This window comes from Solanum stenotomum, chromosome 8, assembly GCF_019186545.1.
Source record: "Solanum stenotomum isolate F172 chromosome 8, ASM1918654v1, whole genome shotgun sequence".
Taxonomy (NCBI): Eukaryota; Viridiplantae; Streptophyta; class Magnoliopsida; order Solanales; family Solanaceae; genus Solanum; species Solanum stenotomum.
The window spans coordinates 253,057-276,094 of record NC_064289.1 but is presented as its reverse complement, the minus strand read 5'-3'; the positions used below and the strand labels follow the sequence as shown (position 1 = coordinate 276,094).

The window sequence follows — 23,038 nt, the reverse complement described above, 5'->3', positions numbered from 1 at the left end:
ACTCACAATCGAATACTATTGACGTGTCGTTTTCATTTTTAACACTTGGAAAGAAAATGTTGCAAGTCCAAATCCAACTAGATAGCAAAGATCGAGAGAATATTGTACTCGAACTTAAGCCATTATCATTCAAATTGTTGCATCTTAGCTTAACTCTTGAATAACACCCTTGATATGATGTAGTATTATTACACGATATCATTCAAGTTTACAATTTAAAAATCAGCACATAACATATAAATTATTAATCAAGGTGTGCACAAGTTCTATTAATTTTTTATTTTTATTTTTAAAAAAAGGTGTGCACAAATTGACTCAAACACCTCAGTAACTAGTTGTTTTTTTTTATTAAATGTCACTCGCTTGATTCATCTTACCTCTATCAAAATTTATTATTTCCTTTAATGAACTAAAATGACAATCTCGTACTTTTATAGCAACATTCTTTTTTCCTCTTTTGCTCTTTTTACCATCTATTTTATTCCAACAGTGGTACCACAATGGAAATGACATGACTATAAAAGTGGATATTGAAATATATACATGAAAAATCTTTTATTTTTAAAATTAAACAGGAAAATTGTAGGATTGTTCCTTGATTTTAAAAATGTTCGTTATTTTATGTAAATTTTACTTACAAGTTACATGCGGAAGATATCTACATAGTAAATTATTTAGAATTCTAGTGATCATCACGAGCCAAGTATAGTATTATTATTTGCTTTAATTAATATGAAAAAAAATTTAAGCAGACGAATTAGATCGTTCCAAATTTACACTAATTTTGTTTAGAATATGAACAAGATTTTGTTAATTATGTTTGACCCACGCTGGGGCAGGCATTAGCTTTTCAATTAAACAGATGCTTCACGTGCAATATATATATAATTTTAACTTTTTAATTTCTTCATAATGACATTTCTTATGTTTTTTTTTAAAATGTAAAATAATCACCTTTTTTCCGTCGTAAAACGATGCGGCCAGCCAGCCAGCCTTGCCTTTTGTCTTTTCACATCATTATTTTTTTTTAAAAAAAAAAGGGCTGCCGAATAGTAAAAATGGAAAATGTTAGTGAAAGAAAATGAAGATATTGCGGAGAGATTTCATAAATAGCTGAGAGTTGAAACATAATTAGTCTTTTTAGCTATAATTTATCTAATTACGTAGCTTAGTTATAGTTTTTGTAGCTATTGTATATCTTAGTGAATTTTATACAAATTAGACTTTTAACTTAATTAATGAAGTAGTAATTTAGGTTATTAAAAAGAAAAATAACCTCACAAATCATAGTTATTGTAGCTGATTAGAATTTCTTACCAAATATGACTTCTACCGAATAAAGAAAGATAAATTTAACTTCCTAAATAAACATGTCAAAAAATGACTATGTATATAAACACAATTGATTGAAATATATAAATAAGTAAATGTATACTAATGTTGGAAATATACAAATAAATAGTCAGAACTATACTTTTTGATAATATACAAACACAAAAAAATAATTGTATATAATTAATTAATATTGCTGAAAATATACAAATAAGGTCTAAAAAAGTAAGGTACCGCAATAAACATTGCTATGCTAAATCCATAAAATCGTATACAACATAATGTGAAATGTATTGATAGAAACAAAAATTACAAAAAATATACAAATACCTCAATGATCCTAAAATTATACAAAATAATAGCTTGAACGTATACTTTGTCGATATTTATCGAATATACAAACATGATAACCATATATAATTTCGAAACTTGTACAAATATAATTTTTTCCATAACTTAAACAAACCAAATATCTCAACAAATTGTATAAACAAAACAAATTAATTGACATATGAATCTATTGTATAGATAAAATGTATATCTCGAAAAAATATTGGCTATTAATCTCAAAATCTGTAATGTTATATAGAAATAAGAAGAAGAACTTCAACATAATATACAAATCAATTTGTACAATTTACCTCAATCTCTTCTCTATTTTGTTGGACCATTAAATTATATTTGACATCCTCTTCTTCGAATTATTTTGATTTATTGCTTGTAAATGTAATTTATTTATTTATTACTTTATGCTTGTTTTTTGAAATTAAATTTCATCTGAATTATTTTCTTTCCGTTCATCTCCTTTTTTGAAATTAAAAACATGCTATTTTAATCAATAAATAGGTCTATGTTAAATAATTAAGTAATATAGGTTTGCAATTTTATTTTTTAATGAATAAACATAAAAATTGGTTTTTGACATAGTGACACCTTGGCGCATGCTATGATGTACGGAGTGTAAAAGTCACCATTAACGTCCTTTAAATACTCAAAAACCTCCCCAACAAAGCCCACTCTCATCATCATTCTGTTTTTTTGGTACATTTTGCTTCTTTTGATAAACCGGAAAATACTCGCCGGGAATATCGGCCGACACGTAACAATTTCTCCGATTCCACCGCACCAATTCGAAACATTCAAACTAAATAATCCAACGACTAGCTAAAAGCTTTTGCAAATTATATTTTGAGAGAGAAGAGATTATTACGGAGACTTTAATTAGTTTGGGATTTTGACTAAGTTTATTCATTCATTGTTTCGATATGCCGCCAGCTGCCGCCGTTGTTGGACACCACCATGTAGTACCGTTAGATTCTAAGGTTACGCCGGCGGCCTCCACTCCGACCATGGTATCGGAGACATTTGCTAAGGACGCAATATTAGCGTGGTTCAGGGGAGAGTTTGCTGCTGCAAATGCGATTATAGATGCGCTTTGCAACCATATAACTCAGCTTGAAGGCGGGAGAGCGGAGCATGAATCGGTGTTTGCAGCAATCCACCGCCGGAGGCTTAATTGGATCCCAATTCTACAGATGCAAAAGTACTGTTCCATTGCCGAGGTTACACTCGATCTACGGAAAGTCGCTGAGAGAAAGGTCAAGGAGAGAGAGGAGTTTGCAATCTCCAAACAGTGCGATACACAGGCAATCACGAGCTCCGAAAATGGACGAAACGAAATAGTGGATGGAGATGATTCTCCTGAAAGTGCAGGTAAGTAGCATTAAATTATATACTAGGACTAGTTAATATTCACCAAAAAAGAGCATACATTCCGTACAGAATCTCATGTTTCAATGAAAGAGTTTTGGCTTAATTAACATTTAATTCATCATTACAAGTTTACAGTTTCTTTCAAAATTTTGCGCCTCAAAATATGGAAATTGCAGTAACGAATTTTTTTGTTTCACATCCGATGGTGATGTTTTTCAAAATGGGAAAGGGGATTACAATGTGTAGAATCAAGCCCTAGCCAACATATTGAAACTTCAGGCAATCAACTAAGCTACTAAAATTCCGGATGGTGATATTTAATTGCTCGGGTGTTGAATTTTTTAAATTCTGTTTTCACACCAGTCCAGTTTAAGAAAATCAACAATTTTCCCAGTTTTACCTATGAGTTATGAGAAACTTACTTATACTAGTATTAGAGTCACATCTAACTCCGTTATAATCTGTGCTTCACGAAATAAAATAGGATTGATTATAAATGTTGGTTAAAGAAAAAGGGGTACGATAAGTTGATCGTCACCTAAAAATCTGTCTAGTATAATACTGATGGGCCAAACAAAGTTGACTGATTGATTAAAATTCTCATTTTGTTGAACTCTTTTGTCCTCTTGGAATGATGGCTAATTTACAGGACCCTTAATACAACCGTTAGTAGGAAGTGTTGAATTCTGCTCAAACCATGAGAACTGTGAGGCAAGGCATGCCCACATCAAGATGACAAAGGGGTTTGTGTCGAAAGAGCTAGTCAAAGGGCATATGGTGAGTCCTCAATTGCAATTTGCATGTTTTCTGTGAAGGATGACATTCAATTTTAAATCCAATGTTGATCCATGTTGTGAAGATCTTAAGCTTCCATAATCTGTGACTTGTCAGGTGAACGTAGTGCGAGGTCTGAAGTTATTCGAAGACATATTTACTCCAAATGAAATCTCTAAACTAAATGATTTAGTGAACGAACTTCGTGTTGCTGGCCAGAATGGTGATCTGTCAGGTGGATCCTGTGATTCGTGGCACTTTTATAGTTAGTGTTGTTTCCTTTTTGAGGCGAAGTTTTGCTCGAGCAGGTTTGGGAATTGATTTGCTTTGTGACTCATTATAGCAGCCTTAGCTTACTATATAGGCTTTTCCATGAATTCTCTCTTCTGAGTGAAAATTTTGTACACATGTAATATTCAGGAAACTGTTGTTTTACTCTTGGTGCTTGAGGTTTACGCTGATTACCTCTCTTCTCCTTATATTGTGAACTATACAATCACCAAAAGCTCGACTCAATGTTCTATTAGGTAGTTTTTCTAGACAAGTTGTGCACTGCTCTCATTTAAGACACTATACTTCTTAAGTGGAAGTGAAAGAAGCTCTTTACTACATTAATTGTTTATCATTGTTCTTCAAAATCACCTCTTTATCTTTGATTTCCACCCTGAATTGCTTGTGACTTCCTTTTTAGGTGAAACTTTTATTTTATTCAACCAGCAAGTGAAGGGCAACAAAAGAGAGATGATTCAGCTTGGGACCCCAATTTTCGGACATATAAAAGAGGAGGCCATGTGTCAAAAGAGTAAGGGAAAGCTGTGCCTTAATGCATATCTATGTTTGTTGCAACAATTGGATTCATAAAAAATTCTGAATACTTCTATATTATTATTACCTTTAACACATTCCGTAAAGCTTAATTGGGAGAAATCAACCTTCAGGTAACATTGAACCCATTCCAGCTCTTCTACAAGGTGTCATAGACCACCTGATTCAGTGGAATCTAATATCAGAAAGTAGAAGACCTAACAGCTGTGTCATCAACTACTTTGATGAGGTTCATATTTATTAATGCCAGATTCATATTGGCCTCTGTACATTTTGATTGGTAAAAAGTGGAGCCTATATGGTTTTTTCTTGCTGGCTTTTGTAGGGGGAGTATTCACAGCCTTTCATGAAACCACCACATTTGGACCAGCCGGTGTCTACCCTTCTCCTCTCTGAATCAATGATGGCATTTGGTAGAGCTCTTGTGAGTGACAGTGATGGGAACTACAAAGGATCATTCATGCTTTCTCTTAAACAAGGGTAATGTGTATTCACAAATTCCGATTTTCCTCCTGTAGTAAGTCTTTCTCATTAACATGGGAGATTACAATTCCTCCATTCCCTGATGAAAGAAAGGCCATGCTAGTGTTATTTCAGTCTGTTAAAAATCTCTTTATCAAACGGCGATTTTTCTTATGGTGACATTCTTCATTTCGTCCTATATTTGGCAGGTCTCTTTTAGTCATGAGAGGAAACAGCGCGGATATGGCTAGACATGCTCTGTGCTCATCAGCTAGCAAAAGAGTTGCTATTACATTCTTCAAAGTAAGAACAGAGATGAATAACTTCGTCTCAGATCAACAAATCCCTCCTCTGACTAAAGCAATGACCTTATGGCAACCTGGTGTCCCAACACACTATTCAACTGCAAATGGAGCAGCTAATGGTTATAAGATAATGGATGTGATGCCTAAATGGGGTTTCCTTCGAGCTCCAGAAGTTATGCTAGCTCCTGTGCGTCCGATGGTTCTAAACCCTCGAAGGATTCCAACTGGTGGTACTGGTGTCTTTCTTCCATTGTCAAGAAAACCTGCAAAACATATTCCACCACGTGCCCAGAAAAGGCTGTTTCTTGAGCTACCTTCCCCTAGTGGGTCGCCTAAATCAGCGAGCAGTTCAGAAGCAAGTACAGCAGTTTAGACCGAGTATGATCAGAGACAGTCCCTAAAACACCATTAGTGCTGCATCCAACATCCCTTGTGCGTTGCTTCTTCTCTCCACGATGAGCTCAGTTGTTGAGTATGGATATTGAGCTCAGTTGTTGAGTATGGATATATCTTGTGCGTTTTTTTATTCCCTTCAAAGATTTTCCATCTTTACTTAGGTGTTAGTTGATATACCTTTTACTTATGCTAACCATGAGAGGCTTTAGATATTTTGAGCTTAGTCAGCTGAGTGTATTATCTGCTGAATTTTCCATTGAGTTTTTCCTTTTTCTATCAATCTCTTCAAGGACAGTAGAGGTTGATTTTAATGTGATTATATCCTCTTTCTCTTCTCAAGTACCAATTATTATTATTATTTTCATTCACTTTTCCATCTCCAGTGAAATTGCAGGCCTGCATACCTTGAAATTCCTCCTGGATACAAAAAAGGACATTTTTAGTGAATGATGAGGGATATTGGGTTTCAGTTCTTTCAAGTTCCGTATCTTACCTTGGAGCTATCTGTTTATTAATCTGAGCAAAATTTGTTAACTGAACTAACTCTGTCGATGGCTACTTTAAAATCTAGGAGAGTACTGATAATGGACAACAACAACATACCCAGTGAAATTCCACTAGGTGGGGTCTGGGGAGTACCCAGTGAAATCCCACTATACCCAGTGAAATCCCACTAGGTGGGGTCTGGGGAGGGTAGAGTGTACGCAGACCTTACTACTACCTCGTGGAGGTAGAGAGGCTGTTTCCGGGAGACCCTCAGCTCAAGAACATCAAATCTAAGTTACAGGAGAGCTATAAATAAAACATAACAACCAATCCAAAAGATAGTGTATAATCAACAAATGATACAATAACAACAAGAAAGTAATGTGAGGAGTGAAACGCAGTAAACAGCAAAACGGCTAGGACTACTCCAAACGCTAACAACCCATACCCTCGCGAGGGACGGCAACACGCCAACCCTACTAACCATCCACCTTAATACGCGACCTCCACTCCTTCCTATCTAGAGTCATGTCCTCGGTAATGTGAAGCCTAGCCAAGTCTTGTCTAATCACCTCTTCCCAATACTTCTTGGGCCTACCTCTACCCCTCCGCGTACCCTCTACCACCATTTCCTCGCACCTCCTCACTGGGGCGTCTGCGCTCCGTCTCTTCACATGTCCAAACCATCTCAATCTTGCTTCCCTCAGCTTGTCCACCACAGAGGCCACTCCCACCTTCTCCCGGATAACCTCATTCCTAATCTTGTCGCTCCTAGTGTGCCCACACATCCATCTCAACATCCTCATCTCCGCAACATGCATTTTTTGGACATGTGCGCTCTTGACTGGCCAACACTTCGCTCCATACAACAAGGCCGGTCTAACTACCACTCTGTAGAACTTACCTTTAAGTTTTGGTGGAATTTTCTTATCACACAATACTCCAGAGGCGAGCCTCCATTTCATCCAAACAACCCCAATGCGATAATCATTGACGAAAATGTTAAATTAGTACGTTTGTATTTACACAATTGCAATAATCAGAACAAAAGAAAACATTATTTGATGACCTATTTATATTTTTATTCAGATAATCTGATATACAGAGGATGATGGAGTACGTTGCACTAATCTTCATTACACTCACAACAAGAATAAGCTCCCCGTCAGAGTCGAAATGCAATAACAGCAACACAGAAACCGCACAAACTACTGTTTCTCCATTAAAGAAATCATGTATTAGTAGCTAGGGAGTACAACTAATGTGGTGACTGGATACACTGTAAGACCTGTAAAAGCATCTCATAAGTTCCACCCGAAACCAGTTACATTGCTCTTGTATTAGTCAATCATTGACTCGTTCGCCAAATAAGCTAGACCCCAGTATAATACAGAAACATATCAAACACTAGCTAAATGTAGGTAACTGCATAGCCTACTTTTCTGACTAAAGCTCGTCTTTCCACATTGATGTCTGATAATATTTCTCATCCCAGTAATACGGGAACTTCAATTTGGAAGCTGTGTGTGGCATCGACCAGTCATCGTACATAAACCTGAAAACAAGTGCGAGAAAGCAAAGCTCGGTTAAGTAACAACTAGAGCGTGCATGCACAATGTGGGATTGTAGAAAACTTATCAGTCAATCATGACAGGCCAACCACACAAGGAAAGATGAATAACAACATTCCTAGGCATGTTTGTATTTTCAGAAATCTCTTGCGCCCCTTTACGCAGCTAGTACCATCATGAACTTAGAAACACAAGCTGCTTCCAATGCACAAGGCAGGCTGATCTCAAGTCTTTCAAATGGCCAAATTAGTTAGTAGTTGTTTTGGTCCATGGTGAACTATTCTTGTTTATTGTTTTCCTGGAAGACGGGTTACACAATGGGATACATGTTGACAAGAACAAACATCAAAGTTTAAAAACTTATGGTAAATCATAGAGGAAACACAAAAGGGTGTAACTGCATCAGAACAACTCCCAATTCAACTCTTATGAAGTCCAACTGTCCAAGTACTGATCCTTATCAGGAGATACGGAGTCTTTCATCATGGGGAAAGTATAGAAACAAAAATATAAAAGTAACAAGGTTAACAAAAAATATTAAGCATAGACAAACTGATGGTACATGATAATCTGTGCAATGGTGGACTGGAAGTTTATTGTTCAACACATGTTACTTACACTTTCACTGGAGGACGAGATATAACAACTAAAACTTGTAGATCTTCATGTTTACCAGTGTTCCATACCTGTAATTACAAAAATAAAAGCATACTTCCGGTCACACGTGCATAGAGAAGAAGCCTAATTTAAAAAGTTGTAATATGATTAACCTATGAGCTCAGTTGAGGTTTTGTGACTGCAAAAGCAGCACTGGTATAGGTCTTTAAACACGCTATATTAACAATTGTGTCTTAATCCACCACAAACAGAAACCTAGTAAAATATTGACCGACTTAATTCTTAAATCTTAAATCCTTTCAACAATTACTTTGTCAACTGATTGATTATGATTCAAGAAGTAAAATTTAGAAACCCCTGTAAGTGTTTTTATCTACAAAACTAGATGCAACATTAAGAATGTATCAGCTCAAAGTGTTCTTTATGAAGTTATTGAACTCTATTTACATCTTGCAGGAATAATTTTAAGCACAAGTATGATAGAGAAAAAAGAGTTCAAGGCAGATTGATACCTGGTGAACATCATTAACAGGGATATGAAAAGTGCTATTAGGGAATATATGAAACTCCTGTGGGTTTCCTGGGTACTTTGAATGCGAACTAGGAGCAAGATAGAGAGTGCCTTGACCCTTCAAGACGACAAAAACTTGTTCACATGAGTGCCTGTGGATTGGTGTGCGAGATCCAGGGGCAAATGTTTGAAGCCACACCTCTATCTATTCATGAAACAATAGTGTGATGAAACCAAAGTAAATTGCAACAGTCAAAAACCAAATAGTCAATATTAACTATCAATCAACTTCATTTCAATCTCAAATTAGATAGAACTGGCTATATAAATCCTTTCTATCTACATTCTACTCAGGTCAAAATTAAGAAACTGCAAGCAGAATAGCACCTCTTTCATGCCGTGAAAGACTGAACCTGCAATTGTAGTGTGAGATAAACCTGACCTCCCGTAGTTGTGTTGTGGAAGCTCGCTAGTATTCTTCACGAGTGGTAGTCCTGCAAAATGAGGAAAATCACAGCTTCTATACTCTAAACCAGGATAGAAAATTTTGCTCATAATAACAACCAAATGAAAACGTTAATTAATTTCTTTACAGTTCAAAATAATTCAGCATATTATCAATCAATCATTGGAATTTCAGTCAAAGAAACCAATAACTTGTTTCTTCTAGAATTAAAAGGGCCACAACTAAATCAAATCAGCTTCTAAGCTCCCCAGAATTTCCTCCAATAGGAAATTTTCCCTAACTTGAAGGCAGAAGCATGATTTTAAATAAGTGAGAACAGAATATCAGTGCATTGAGCAGAAGAAATGATGAGAAGACTTGCCATTAATTGAGCAAGGAGAAGCTTCGGCTGTGGCGAACCACAAAAGAGAAACTAGTATGACGACGCCATGGCGGATCATAATCGCGCCATCAGTCTGAAAACTGGAAACTCCACTTTTCATCACCGTACCGTCGTTTCGAGAAAACGTCCAGAAAGATCCACTAGGGATGAACGGTGAACTGGAGCTTTTTACATTTTAGTTTATAAAAGATTCGATAACTGATTTTACTGAAATGTCCCCATTTAGGTTTTAGTTGGAGTGTTTTTTTAAGTGGAAAAAGGGTTATATTTACTTTTTCAATCAAAAGGTTACTTATAATATTAAAGATTAATGGGTTCTCCGCCCGCGGACAATGATAGGTAATTATTACTCCCTCCGTCCCATTTTATGTGGCAACATTTGACCGGGCACGGAGTTTAAGAAATAAATGAAGACTTTGAAATGTTTACCAAATTGCCCTTTAAAAAGTAGACTTTTTTTCTCTCTCCTCATAAATGTATTGGAGTATTATTTTAAGATTAAGTGGGACCAACAAGAATAAAAGAGGAATTGTACTTTTATAAACTTGTCATATAAGGAAATGTGACATTCTTTTTGGGACTGACCAAAAAGGAAATGTTGCCACATAAAATGGGACAGAGGGAGTACTAATTTGTGTCACAGTTCGATCCTGGATAATACAAAAAGGTTCATTACTAACCCTAGTAAAGTTAGTTCCTAGTACATTCGCATTTACTTTCTTATTGTAGTCAAAATGTTGGGTTGGTCAAAAACTTCATTCTTCACTTCTTCCTTTGAAAGCCTATTTGTCACTTCATTTTATTAACGAAACTCATGCTCCGTTTTTATGATTTCTAACTTTGCCATCAAGAACCTGCATTCAACAATAAGATCATCATAGAGCAGGTTATTATTGGTTAGCATTTTAATAGCTTCAGATGAGCCAAAATTTATTTCTATAAGGCTAAGGTTGTGCTCTATTGGTAGTGTCATGCCCTTTCGCATGGCTTGGAGTTCAGCTCTAAAGGTTATATTGTAAGTGGCGTATGTTCAGTAAAGTCTATCATCCAATTCGAAAAAAGGTTATATTTATGGTTACTTCTTACACTCTCACAAAAAAGTTTATATATATATATATATTCTTTTTAGCTTTAGTTGTAGTTTTTTTTTTTTTTTTATATTTGGCTCCAATTTTAGATACATACTTATCGTTAAATAGTTAAGCTTCAAGTTCTCACTGTGGCACCTACATGTATTTTTTTTTTTCCAATAAAAATTGCTCTTAATTTAATTCTTCTATCCATTTAAGTTTTTATCCTACCAATCTAACCCATTAATTCAACTCCTAATATCATTTTTCATCGTCACTTTAAAGAAGAAGAACCATTGATACACGATAGAGAGAGCTAGTACTGTGTCATTTTCAAGATTCACAAAAATGCATCCGTCCAGTGATAACAAAATTTGATAATGGACGTTGTTAAAACCATCAATTTCAAATTTTTTTATGGTTACATGAATTCTCAATCATTATAATTTGTATGTATGTAACGATCAAGTTGATGTTCAGTGCACCACTTATAATATAACTTATAGTCCTATACAATGCATGAATATTAAGAATAATAACGAGGCAAATATTCGAGAGAGAAAAAAACGTGAGAAAATTTCAAAACGTTAAATATAAAATAGGTGCAAAATCAATATTATAGTTACTATAGCGAAGAGGGCTATAAAATTTTAAAAAATAGGGCGAAATTCATTGTTGACAAAACAATCACATTCGATTAAATAATTTCAAGACACTTATAGTAAGCCCAAAACAACAGCTATATAATAATCATTTGCAAAGCTATGTATGAAGATTGATTAAAAAAAAGGGATTAAATTAGAGAATCCTAAATTAGTAAGGACCAAGAACAACTATATTTAGTGCAATAATAATCATTTGCAAAGCGCATGATTGGAAAAAAGGGATTAAATTAGAAAATCCTAAATTAGTAAGGACCCTACTCTGTAAATTTCATACGTCTGGGCGACAGATGCTATGTAAAACCAAAGCAGGTGTCCATTTTGGATAGTTACACAGTCAGTTGCTCGTCGATTGATTGCTCTCAGAAATGGCGAAAGATTCTCCAAAAACTCCCAAGGTAAATTTTCTTCGAATGAACAATTAATCTTTATACTTGTCTGTTGATTTACTGTTTTGAAATTACTTCTAGAAAAAGATACGGCTACTTGTAGTTTTTGCAGTAAAAAAAAATAGAGATCTGGAATGTCATGTCGCCTGAATTTTTTGGTAGAAAAAATTCTGCTTTGTAGAATGATTCCGATGGCTATTCTAGGTTTTGATTAGAGAGGTACTTTATTTTGTGACAGACGTCGTCGTCGAGGTCCGCAACGAATCCATCAGTGAGCGTGTGGGCAGCACAATGTGAAAAATGCTTGAAATGGAGGAGGATTGCGACACAGGAAGAATTTGAGGAAATCAGAAGTAGGTTTACTGAAGAACCCTTTAACTGCCACAACCAAACCAATGCTTCTTGTGATGACCCTACAGATATTGAGTACGATTCTTCTCGAACTTGGGCTATTGACAAGCCCAATCTGCCTAAAACCCCATCTGGGTTTAAGAGGGAATTGTACCTGAGGAGAGATTACTCTAAGATGGATGCTTATTATTTCACTCCTTCAGGGAAGAAACTCAGATCCTTTACTGAAGTAACTACTTTTCTTCAACAAAATCCCGAGTTCAGTGACGTTAAACCCTCAGATTTCAGCTTTACCAGCCCCAAAGTTATGATTGATACCATACCCTCTACCGCTCTTCTTGCCAACTCTCACAAGAAGGGTGCAGCTAGTAGCACTAAATGAGTGCGGTGCGTCCATGGATGGAGCTGGAGTTGTTCATATGCTTAGTAGATGCTGTGTTTAGACTTTAGAGTCTTGGTAATCTTAAAGGCTCAACTTATTCGCCATGTATTTTTGTTATTTTCCATCTCTTTTTTATGCAAAATACATCTCAACTGCTCAATTCACTTTTTGTGGTGATGGATTTGATTTGACCTTAAAGCTGTGAAGAAAGGAAAATTTGTTAGCCTTCTTTACTTTGATTTAGCTGCTAACTTGACTTCCCTTTCCTCCCATTCGATTCTAACATAGGATAGCAGCTTTGAAGTTTTGCTTCTTTCCTTTCTATATATGCTTGCCCCGTATAAAAAGTATATCTTTGGTTGACCAAAAGAGAATGCACATTCATTTGATCCTGATCCTTGTGGATCAAATGGCAAACTGGACAGGACCTGCATGACTGGTCTATATGCCAAAGTACCAGTGAAATAGCGCCCAATAATATGAATTGCCTCATGTTGTTGTAAAATAGAAACTATGCGTGCTTGTTTAGCTGTTCATACCGATGTATAACCTAAAGAGGATGGATTTGGGTTGGGGAGTTGGTTTTTGAGTTGCATAAATGGGTATTGCTTCGGGGGTCAATCCATTCACATGGAATAAAAGAATGTGTCGGAATATGAGGTTGTGTTAGTTATGATTCATTGTTAACCTACCAATATAGGGTTTATATTTTGTTTGTGGCTGGGGTGAATGAGGTTACCTGGGTAAGAAGAGGATGAGGTGATTTTCTCTTCCACGTTGGCATTTATAGAATTTAAATTATTATTATTAATCGTTATATAATTAGAAGGGTCAATTATCTTATGATTTGATAGTGGAATGGCCCCTATGCTATGTTGTGTGGACTCTTCACTTTTGATATTGCACCCGTGTTGGATTATCCAAAAATACACTACTTTTGGAGAATCCGACACGTACCTGCAGACATTTTTGAAGAGTTGAGCAACATAGCCCCTATGTTAGTAGATAAAATTGTAGGGTTCATATATGAATTACATACTAAAATATTTCAGGCAGTTTTTTGTTCTATTGTATGTAGAGTAGGGGTATCTGAGGTTCCAGTAAGGGCCAAGATAGGTTTAGTAGGGTCTGGGTAGGCTTTTGGCCCACTGCCATTAGAGATAACAGATCAGAAGAGTTTTTTAAAATAATGATGTCATTCTGGTGTTATCATCGCTGTGCAAGGTCTTGTTCTGAGGTTTTGGAGAATCAGTAGTAGTAGATTGATATGTGTTTGTTTGCTTACATATGTTAAGATTTTAGTTTCTAATAACTTACATATGGTAGCATGAAAAAGTTTGACGTTTATATCTCCAATTTTCTGAGAGTTGATATTTGTTTCCGATTTATGGTATCTCCTTTTGGTGGTATGTCACATTGTTCTGTTCTTCTTGTTAAAGGTGACTGTCTGCCAGTCCTCCTTCAGATTCTGCATTTCTTGTTGGTCCATGGACCTGGCTTTTTGGTCTCTATATTTTCTCTATATGTGCAGTTATGCTGAGTATGTCCAATTTTGAAGGGTTTTAACATGTAGTATTAGTATGATTTCCACAAAACAGTCAATCGTCTTTTTAGATAGATATTCATGGCTCATCATTAATTTGATAATGATCGAAAGTCCCGTGACTTTTGGATTCTGGCTATCTTATCATTATATTAGACAATAAATAGGAGTATTAAGCTGCTTTCCTCTGTGATGTGTAAATCGGTATCTGTTGCTTTCCATGGTGATTACCCAATGGCAGCAAATCAGAAAAGGTAGGCAGGCAGGCATATTTGTATACAGTAAATGGTAGAGTATTTTTTCTGTCTGGGTTAGAATTTCGGTAGTTATTTGATCTATGATCATATATATTATCTAGTGAATTTCGGTGTTGACTGATTGATACTATTAATCTTGTTTGATCAAGACGGAGATGACCCATTTTTAATAGAATAGATATACATCTTTTAAGTAAGAAACTTTTTATAATTATATAGTAACTTTTGTTATTTTATTTTAATTTAAAATACTTCTTCATCTCAAATACAAATTGAAAAACAATTGTAGTATCCTTTTAGTTTACAAAGATATAATGAGTCTAATGCAAATCTTACAACTACTTGTACAAAAACATAAGCATGTTACAATACGTTATATTATGTTATGGTGAAGAGAAACATATAGCATGACAATATGATATTAAAATTGGCCTAACATTGAAACGAGTTTGAATTCATAGTCTATGTATTATTTGCTAGGATATTATTCCTAACTAATTTCCAAAATTGTTTGAATGGACTATGATTTTTACAGTCAATCATGAGTTTACAAAATCTGCCACTTACTTCCAACACTAATATTTGACCAAAAGTTATAGAGAAATTTCCATATATAACGATAATTTATGTATTTACTAAATGTAATAATGATTAGTTCAAAAATACAGTGGGATACATTGTATTCAAAGGCAAACGAAATATATTATATCTATATCATTAGCTACAATATTCCCAATTAAAAATCACTTCTTCTTTTTTTGGTCAATCACTTGTATATAGGTTATTGTCTTTAACTCCATATATTTATTCTAATAAAATAAAGTTAATTATCCAATTTTAGTTTCAATTTGATTGATTCTAGCGAAAAAGGAATTAAAGTAACTCATACAGTAGTTATTATTAGGACAAAAATGGAATTTCATTAATTTATATTTTCGTAATATATTAACCATAATTTTTAAGAAAAGTCAATTCGATGAGCATTGATTTGGTACATACTTACTAAAGTTGCTTGTTTATTGCAATTTAAAATTAGTATATGAAATCTGTAGATCTGCAATAAAGTTTTGAGTTTTTGAGAAGACAACCCCACATCATGGAAATAGTAGCCAAGTTGCAGAAACAGTTTATGGACTTCATTTCAGCTTTGTACCGTGAGGTGGTTTTCTTTCTTTCTTTTTTTTACTGATTAGGGGATTTTTCTGATGTGAGTTTCGTTTTGCTTGCTCGTAAAACTCTTTTTTTTCTTTTTTCCTTTTGAAAAGAGATTCTTGGATGATCAGTTTCTTCAGCTTCAGAAATTGCAAGATGAGAGCAACCCAGACTTTGTTTTTGAAGTAGTTTCACTTTTCTTTGAAGATTCAGAAAAACTTATCAACAATCTGGCAGCAGCTCTGTGAGAAATAAATGTCTTTTTTTACTTTATTTTGTTGTTTACCTGAAATTGAAATATTGGATCATTAGTTTTTTTTTTTGGTCAATTGTAGTCAACAACAGGTTGTAGATTTTAAGCAAGTTGATTCCCATATCCATCAGTTCAAGGGTAGCAGTTCCAGGTATCCAATTTTCCTTTTTAGGTTTTTGTCATTGACTAAACTACTTTAATTGATGCTTGAAGTTGTATCTTTTTTGGACTTTTTTTTTTTTGGATATTTTGTACACAAGTGATACATCTTGAGTGAATTTATTGTGATCAAAGATTTAACCTACTTATCTTTTATGCTATTCGAATTTAGGTAATTGAATGGAAGTCCTTTAGGAGTTAGTAGTATCCCGATTAATTGGTTGATCAGAATCTCTGTTATATTTTGCAGCATAGGTGCACACAGAGTAAAGAATGCTTGTATGGCTTTCAAAACCTTCTGCGAAGAGAAGAACATTGAAGGGTGGGTATAGCTTGATGCTTTTACAATATTTGCCTTACTCTATCTATCTGTATAAGGTTTTGGGGTTTTCAGAAGATTTACATAAAAAGATTTGACTTTGTAGACATTTAGAAAAAATGTTGTTGGAAATTTTGTTTTCTACCATGTAAATCATATGTAATTGTGTTTTTGTTAATTCATTGGTATATTGCGCATAGTGATAAAGTGGTTAATAGGTATCAATGCGTAGAAACATGATATTAGATTTACCTATGATCATGTGGTATATTCTTGGTCGCACACAAAATACATCTATAGGGCATTTTCTAAGTCGGACATTATTTGATGCTAATATGGCTCTTCATTTACGAAGGTACATGTCTAGGACCTTCCACTTTTATCTTTTTCACACATTTCTATTACGTTATAATTGCAATACAAATGTTGTCGTGTCTTGGTGGCCCCACCTCAAGCCTCCTGATCTCTTTGTGTTTCTGGCTCTCTTTTGGGACACCATTTACATAGTTCCAGTAACTAAACAAAACAAATCACGCCTTCTTGGAGTTCTATGTAAACAGTCACTGCAGAATAAAGAACAGCGGGATTTGAGCAGAGATGTTTCTGGTTGGTAAAAAAGATAAATTGGAGTCTAACATGCCACTCCATTCCTGTTCAACTCTTATGCTTGATGTTATCAGATCACAATAATAGACGAGCTTCACTAGTGAGTCTCTAAATCTTCACAAAATTATTGTTGCCCCTTAGGAGGACACCAGTATGAACTGCCTCTGTGCAGCGATCTTTTCAAGTAGCATTTACCCTTTTTTCTGCCTCAAATCTGCTTAAGTCTGCGTTGTTTTCCTTAGTATTTTGACTTCTCTTTCTTCACAGTTTGAACATGAAAGGCCAATTTAATTGAAGCATCTCTTAGTAAAATCTGGGTTCATTTTTTTAAAGACCTCATTTAATTAGCTAGAAAAGGTCTGCCCTAACACTTAAAGATGACGTGGATTACCATACCTGCTGGCATATGGTGGAGTATTTGGAAGGATATGAATAGAAGATGTTTTGATGGACACAAGACCTCAATCTTGAAAGTCAAATCTGATTGTATTTTTACAGTTTCTTCCTAGTGTAAAATGGATATAATTGAGGATGATGAAATCCTGTTGGCTGTTCATATATACTTTTGTGTAAATAGCAGCCAGGGATAACCTTTCTATTGCTCTTTTATGGATGTAACCACAGCACTTCCTTAGTGCTAGTTTTGATATCAGTTATACTTTAACATTTCTCAGTGTTTATTACTATTTGTTGCTTCGTTTGTTTTGTATCCTGTTATTTTGCAATCTTATATACTTACACTCTGCTGCACTTTTTTTTTTTTGAGCCGAGTCTTTATCGGAAACAACCTCCCTACCCCGTAAAGGTAGGAGTAAGGTCTGCATACATCATATCCTTCCCATACCCCACTTGTGGGATTACACTAGTATGTTGTTGTTGTATTTCTCCAAAAAAAAATAAAAAAAAATCTAGCATTTCCAGTTGTGTTATAGTATTATATTGGACAAATTATTGTTCTTTTATACTTGCTATTCTCAGCCAAAGAAAAAGTATATTGGAGAAACTATTGAAAATACATGCATCAACTGTTGTGTAAATACATACGGAAGTAACATAAGTCAGCTAGTAAGACCATATAGCTGTGGCGTGGGTATCTAGAATAGTAATAGGTATTACTTTTTGATTAACTTTCCTCATAGGAACTTTCAAACTCTATGAGATAACATAAAAGCTAAAGCCTTTAATTTATTAATTGCTTTCAAACATGGAATATATAATCAGAAAATGGTAGTAAGAAACAACGAGCCCCATATTGTAACCTTGGTTAATTTGGGATTCAAGCCTTCATACTGTCTTGTTATTGTGTGGTGCATCTAAGTTTGATTTTTGAGTTGTACCCATGAGACTCTACTCTTATTTATCTTTGTACATTATTTTATCTCCTTGTGCAGGTGTGTGCAATGTCTGCAGCAGGTGAAACATGAATATTTTCTTGTGAAGAACAAACTTGAAACCTTGATGAGGGTAAGTACTCTTCTACAAATGCTTGGGATTTCCAGGTCTAAGTACCATACTGTTGAAGAAAATGCTACTTAGTACATGATGCTTAAATTTCAATGAGTCAAGTGTGGGGATTCTGATGCTCAACCAATTTAGATCTTTCACAAATTATTTCGCGATAAAGTTTGACAGGATATGTGTTATAGGTCATAGTCATAGTATTTGACAAGCAATACCTAGAGGCTAGTGTTTGATAATGAAACAGCCCTCTCAGCATCTCCTCATTTGATTTAACCTTTTCCACTCAAGTAATGTTTGGAGTCCTTAATTTCCTAGCAAGAGATTTTTTTATGTTTTCTGCTCATAACTACTTTAAAAAATAAGTTTTCTTGTCACTTCCTTTTACCTGTTTAAAGCCAGGTTTCTGACATTGAATTCTCTTCCATGATTAGTCTTCACTAAAAACTTTTGATTCTCTGAAGTCTTACATTTTTACCAAAGATGTTGCGACTATGTCCAATACATCAATAGTTATTTAATGAAAAGATTTTTCTTTTTCTTCCAAAGTCTGTAAAATCAGCTAAATTGCAGCTTGTTTATAAAATTGCAGCTGGAGAAGCAAATCTTGGCGGCTGGTGGTAGGATTCCTGACCTGTCATAGGTGCTAATGATTTGAACTCCACATTCTGAGACAAAGAGAGTAGAAAGAAAAGTTGGCAGTACAGATGAGTTTCAAGATTTCATGAGCTACTTTGATTGTTGGATTCTAATAGTTGTAGATGCAAAGAATTTCCATGTGAATAACACATCTCCTACATCAAAATTCCTTTCACCTTTTAGGTGTTGAACTATTTATACTATTCTAGTTGCTGAACTTTTTTACCCTTCAATAGTTTATCTCAATTCACTTGGTATGCACTACTGTAGCCAGCCATTATTAAGTAGTAGAACTTTTCACCTTGTTAAGTAGTAGTATTATATTGTAAATGACACATGGAAGTTTGTTTGACTGATGTGTGTAGGTAGTTTCAATAAATCAGCTTTCATAAACAAGTTGTCAGAAAATAGGTCGAGTGTCCAAAGGCGGAACCAGAATCTAGAACTAGCAGATTCAGAATGAATGATATTTTATTAGATGTATAAAATTTAAAATCTTTTCGTATACATATACGTGGTTTGAGTGGGAAAACATCAGAATTCCCCACATTGGTTCTCATCTTGGTGAGTCATCCATCTTTTGAAATCGAGTTAAGCTCAAGGTCCATTATCACTCATTTTAGTTCTTGGTTTTGGACCTCCATGCTATGTTATGTTATGTTAGTACGAGTGTGCAAGAGATGTCGATCAGAGCTTTCAACATCTATTATCAATTTGATTTTGAATAATGTTGACTGATTTTTGAGATTGAGTTAAGATGTGTTGAGTAATGAATTCGGTTGAGCTCGCGGTGCCGTATAGTTGGATGAAAGAGACGTGAGATGTGTAAGTTCCATAAATGCGCACATTCTGTTTTGTCTTGCTTTACACTCTGTTTGTTGTCTGTACATAGTAGTAGTAGTAGGCAGAATTGGTCATCTTAAATTTAATTTACTGCAAAAACGCCCACGGTTGTTGGGGTTGGTGCAATCTTAATTCTTAACACACATTATATATTTTGAAAATGAATGAAGGGTGTGGTAACATGAATCATCATATAATATAATATGCAACTTTTCGATACGAGTCAAACATCTCTTTTAACAATCATTCTCTATAATAACACTTCAATAAAGGGCCAAGTTTTTTTATTTTCTAAAATATATTTTCAAAGTCATGTTCTCTATATCAATATATATTCACTATGTTAATTAGGAGCTCTGAATATACTAAGCATGGGTATAAGTACCCAACTTTCATTTGTTCATTTAGGTAACACCATTATGTAATGATGGGGAAATTAAGTGGGTGGCCTTCGTATATAATACTCCACTACATTATATTTGTTGAAACTTAAAGATGACTACTCCATCGATAACACAACATTTTCTGGTAGAAATACTCATTCACAATCGACCAAATGATTTCCTATACCTAAAATCATCATACAAAATATTAGAATGTGTTTTATTCAAAGTTAGCACCTCAGATGGTCACTTAACTATGCACTATTCTCTCAGAAAGTCACTCAACTTTCAATTTTAACTCAAAAGTCACTCAACTATGCATTTCTCTTTCAGAAAGTCACAAAACTTTGAATTTTAACTCAAAAGTCACTCAATTATCCACTCTTCTCTCAGAAAGTCACTCAATCTATTTAATTGTTTTATTAATTAAAATTTGCTGATATTAATTGTTTATATAACAAACCAAAATTTTTAAAAAATAAAAAATACCATTTAGTGATCCACACACCTAACCCGACCTATTAAAAAATATAATATAACCAATTTTATTTTACCCTTAATCCTAAATTATTCCCTCTCTTTCTCCTCAGCATAAATTATTTACCCTTCTTTTATTTATTTTTGAAAAATAAAAATTAGAAATAAGGCAAAGAAACACATCTAAGTTATGATGAAATTATCGGCTACACACTTGAATTATGAAGGTGGTCTATAATCCGTTGAACTTATTATTTTTCGTATTTTTTTACCTCTTCAATTAATTACCTTAGTAAAGAAAAAAAGGGTACGGCACAATTAGTGTAACACACACTTACGATTTTATTGTTTGGTGCAATCTTAATAGAAATGTATTTGATCATCTCCAGAAATGTGTAAACCTTACAGATATTCATGCTCTAGTTGCTGAACTTGTTATTTAACTGCTCATAAAATAGAGGGAATAATTTAGGATTAAGGGCAAAATAAAATGGGTCATATTATATTTTTTAATGGGTCAGATTAGGTGGGTGGATCAATAAATGATTTAAATGATATTTTTTATTTTTTAAAAGTTTGGTTGTTATATAAACAATTAATATCAGCAAATTTTAATTAAAAAAGCAATTATATAGATTGAGTGACTTTCTGAGGAAAGAGTGGATAGTTGAGTGACTTTTGGGTTAAAATTCAAAGTTGAGTGACTTTCTGAGAAAGAAGCGCATAGTTGAGTGACTTTTGAGTTAAAATTGAAAGTTGAGTGACTTTCTAAGAGAATAGTGCATAGTTGAGCGACCATCTGAGGTATTAACTCGTTTTATTCATGTATTCATTTTAGGGTTCAGTTTTATAGGACAAAGAAATTAAGTAATTTGTAATTAATGGACTATTAAATCATATATTCCATTTATGTACTATATATTAATTCTCTTAGCTTTTTCATGCATGTGTTTTTAATTCTTCTTAATGAAAATCCTAATTTTGTCATGTTGTTTGATGAGGACATTAATATTATGTGAAATACACTCTCTTTACGATACAAATAAAAATAGGAGGGTTGATCATCAAAGAAAATAAATTTGGTAAAGGTAATAATCTCTTTGCGATCAACAAAAGGAAATGCAATATTGTGTACGTTACGTATTTCTTTTTCTTTTTTTCTTGTAAAGCATAAGCAATATATATATATATATATATATATATATATATATATATATATATATATNGTAATGGATGTTTTAGATTGAAGGAGAATGGAAATATTCGTGAGTAGTGTCCATTCTTTTTCCCTTCCTTTATTTCAGTGTGAGTTATCTGCAAATCTTGGGCATCTTTTGGCTTTTGTTAAAAGCAAATGTCTGATAATCTCAATAATTGTAGAATTAGGCATCAATTATTATTATTATTCAATGACATATATAGTTGCAAATTGGGACATATTCATCATGTAATTCTATGTATCAGCCACCATTTGTTAGCGACCTTTATACTTTCTTCGTTTTTTTGGGGAAGAAAAAGAGGCTTTTGTTTAATTTAAGAATATTGGAACAAGACGTTTTTACTCTTTTTGTGATACAAAAAAGAATCATTTTGTAACTACTACTACTACTACTTTGCTTTGGCTTTAAACATAACTTAAAAGGAAATGGTGGGGAATGGGAACCAATAATATCATAACAACTTCTACTCACTGGAGTATTATGAAGAGTGAAAGTATCATGTCTTGTGAAAAGCAAATATGATTACTCTATATATAATAATATATGTATATATAATTAACTCATTATTAGCCACTTCATAATCTTTTTGTTGTCACTCTCAACCTATCAACATTACTCTTTATCAAAGAAGATGGATCCCAAATTTATATTTAATCATAATTTATTTGATTTAAGATCTATTATTTATATTAATTTAACAAATTATTTAATGCATAATGTTATTGAGTTCAGATGAATCTACAATTTTAATACTAACCGTCCATGTTTGTTAATTATTGAACTATGACTTCCCAGTCTACCAATCTACATGTTTGTATTACCTAAATGGATTTTGAAACTCTCTTTAACAATCAACATAATTCAGCACAAAATAATATTGAAATCACAGTGACTATTAATATTAATATCAAGAGTGAAATGACATCCAATATAAAGTGATATTGAGTTTATTATGTTTGAACGAATCTAATGTATGTACGTAAATAAATTTTTTTAAAGAATTGTATAAATATAGCGTGTGAGATAGGTAGATA

General features: G+C 33.9%; 4 protein-coding genes across 4 annotated transcripts; 3 read left to right on the top strand and 1 right to left on the bottom strand.

The window, feature by feature from the left end:
- The first annotated feature begins 2,353 nt into the window (after positions 1-2,353).
- LOC125875047 (RNA demethylase ALKBH10B-like) lies at positions 2,354-5,888 on the top strand. Its single transcript, XM_049556113.1, has 7 exons — positions 2,354-3,045; positions 3,695-3,822; positions 3,937-4,054; positions 4,511-4,621; positions 4,758-4,873; positions 4,970-5,124; positions 5,316-5,888. Exons 1-7 carry the CDS (start codon positions 2,598-2,600, stop codon positions 5,782-5,784), a joined length of 1,545 nt encoding a protein of 514 aa, XP_049412070.1. The 5' UTR covers positions 2,354-2,597; the 3' UTR covers positions 5,785-5,888.
- Positions 5,889-7,353: 1,465 nt separating this feature from the next.
- LOC125872999 (auxin-binding protein T85) lies at positions 7,354-10,052 on the bottom strand. The gene is made up of 5 exons (XM_049553834.1): positions 9,821-10,052; positions 9,381-9,487; positions 8,995-9,198; positions 8,483-8,550; positions 7,354-7,848 (listed from the first exon to the last, which is right to left on the bottom strand). The coding sequence occupies exons 1-5, from the start codon at positions 9,939-9,941 to the stop codon at positions 7,740-7,742; spliced, it is 609 nt and encodes a 202-aa protein (XP_049409791.1). The 5' UTR covers positions 9,942-10,052; the 3' UTR covers positions 7,354-7,739.
- A 1,765-nt stretch (positions 10,053-11,817) lies between these two features.
- On the top strand, positions 11,818-12,929 carry LOC125873392 (methyl-CpG-binding domain-containing protein 4-like). Its single transcript, XM_049554327.1, has 2 exons — positions 11,818-11,971; positions 12,201-12,929. Exons 1-2 carry the CDS (start codon positions 11,942-11,944, stop codon positions 12,693-12,695), a joined length of 525 nt encoding a protein of 174 aa, XP_049410284.1. The 5' UTR covers positions 11,818-11,941; the 3' UTR covers positions 12,696-12,929.
- A 2,550-nt stretch (positions 12,930-15,479) lies between these two features.
- LOC125874699 (histidine-containing phosphotransfer protein 1-like) lies at positions 15,480-19,325 on the top strand. The gene is made up of 6 exons (XM_049555695.1): positions 15,480-15,654; positions 15,761-15,891; positions 15,983-16,051; positions 16,310-16,381; positions 18,376-18,448; positions 19,035-19,325. Exons 1-6 carry the CDS (start codon positions 15,592-15,594, stop codon positions 19,083-19,085), a joined length of 459 nt encoding a protein of 152 aa, XP_049411652.1. The 5' UTR covers positions 15,480-15,591; the 3' UTR covers positions 19,086-19,325.
- Positions 19,326-23,038: the final 3,713 nt, after the last annotated feature.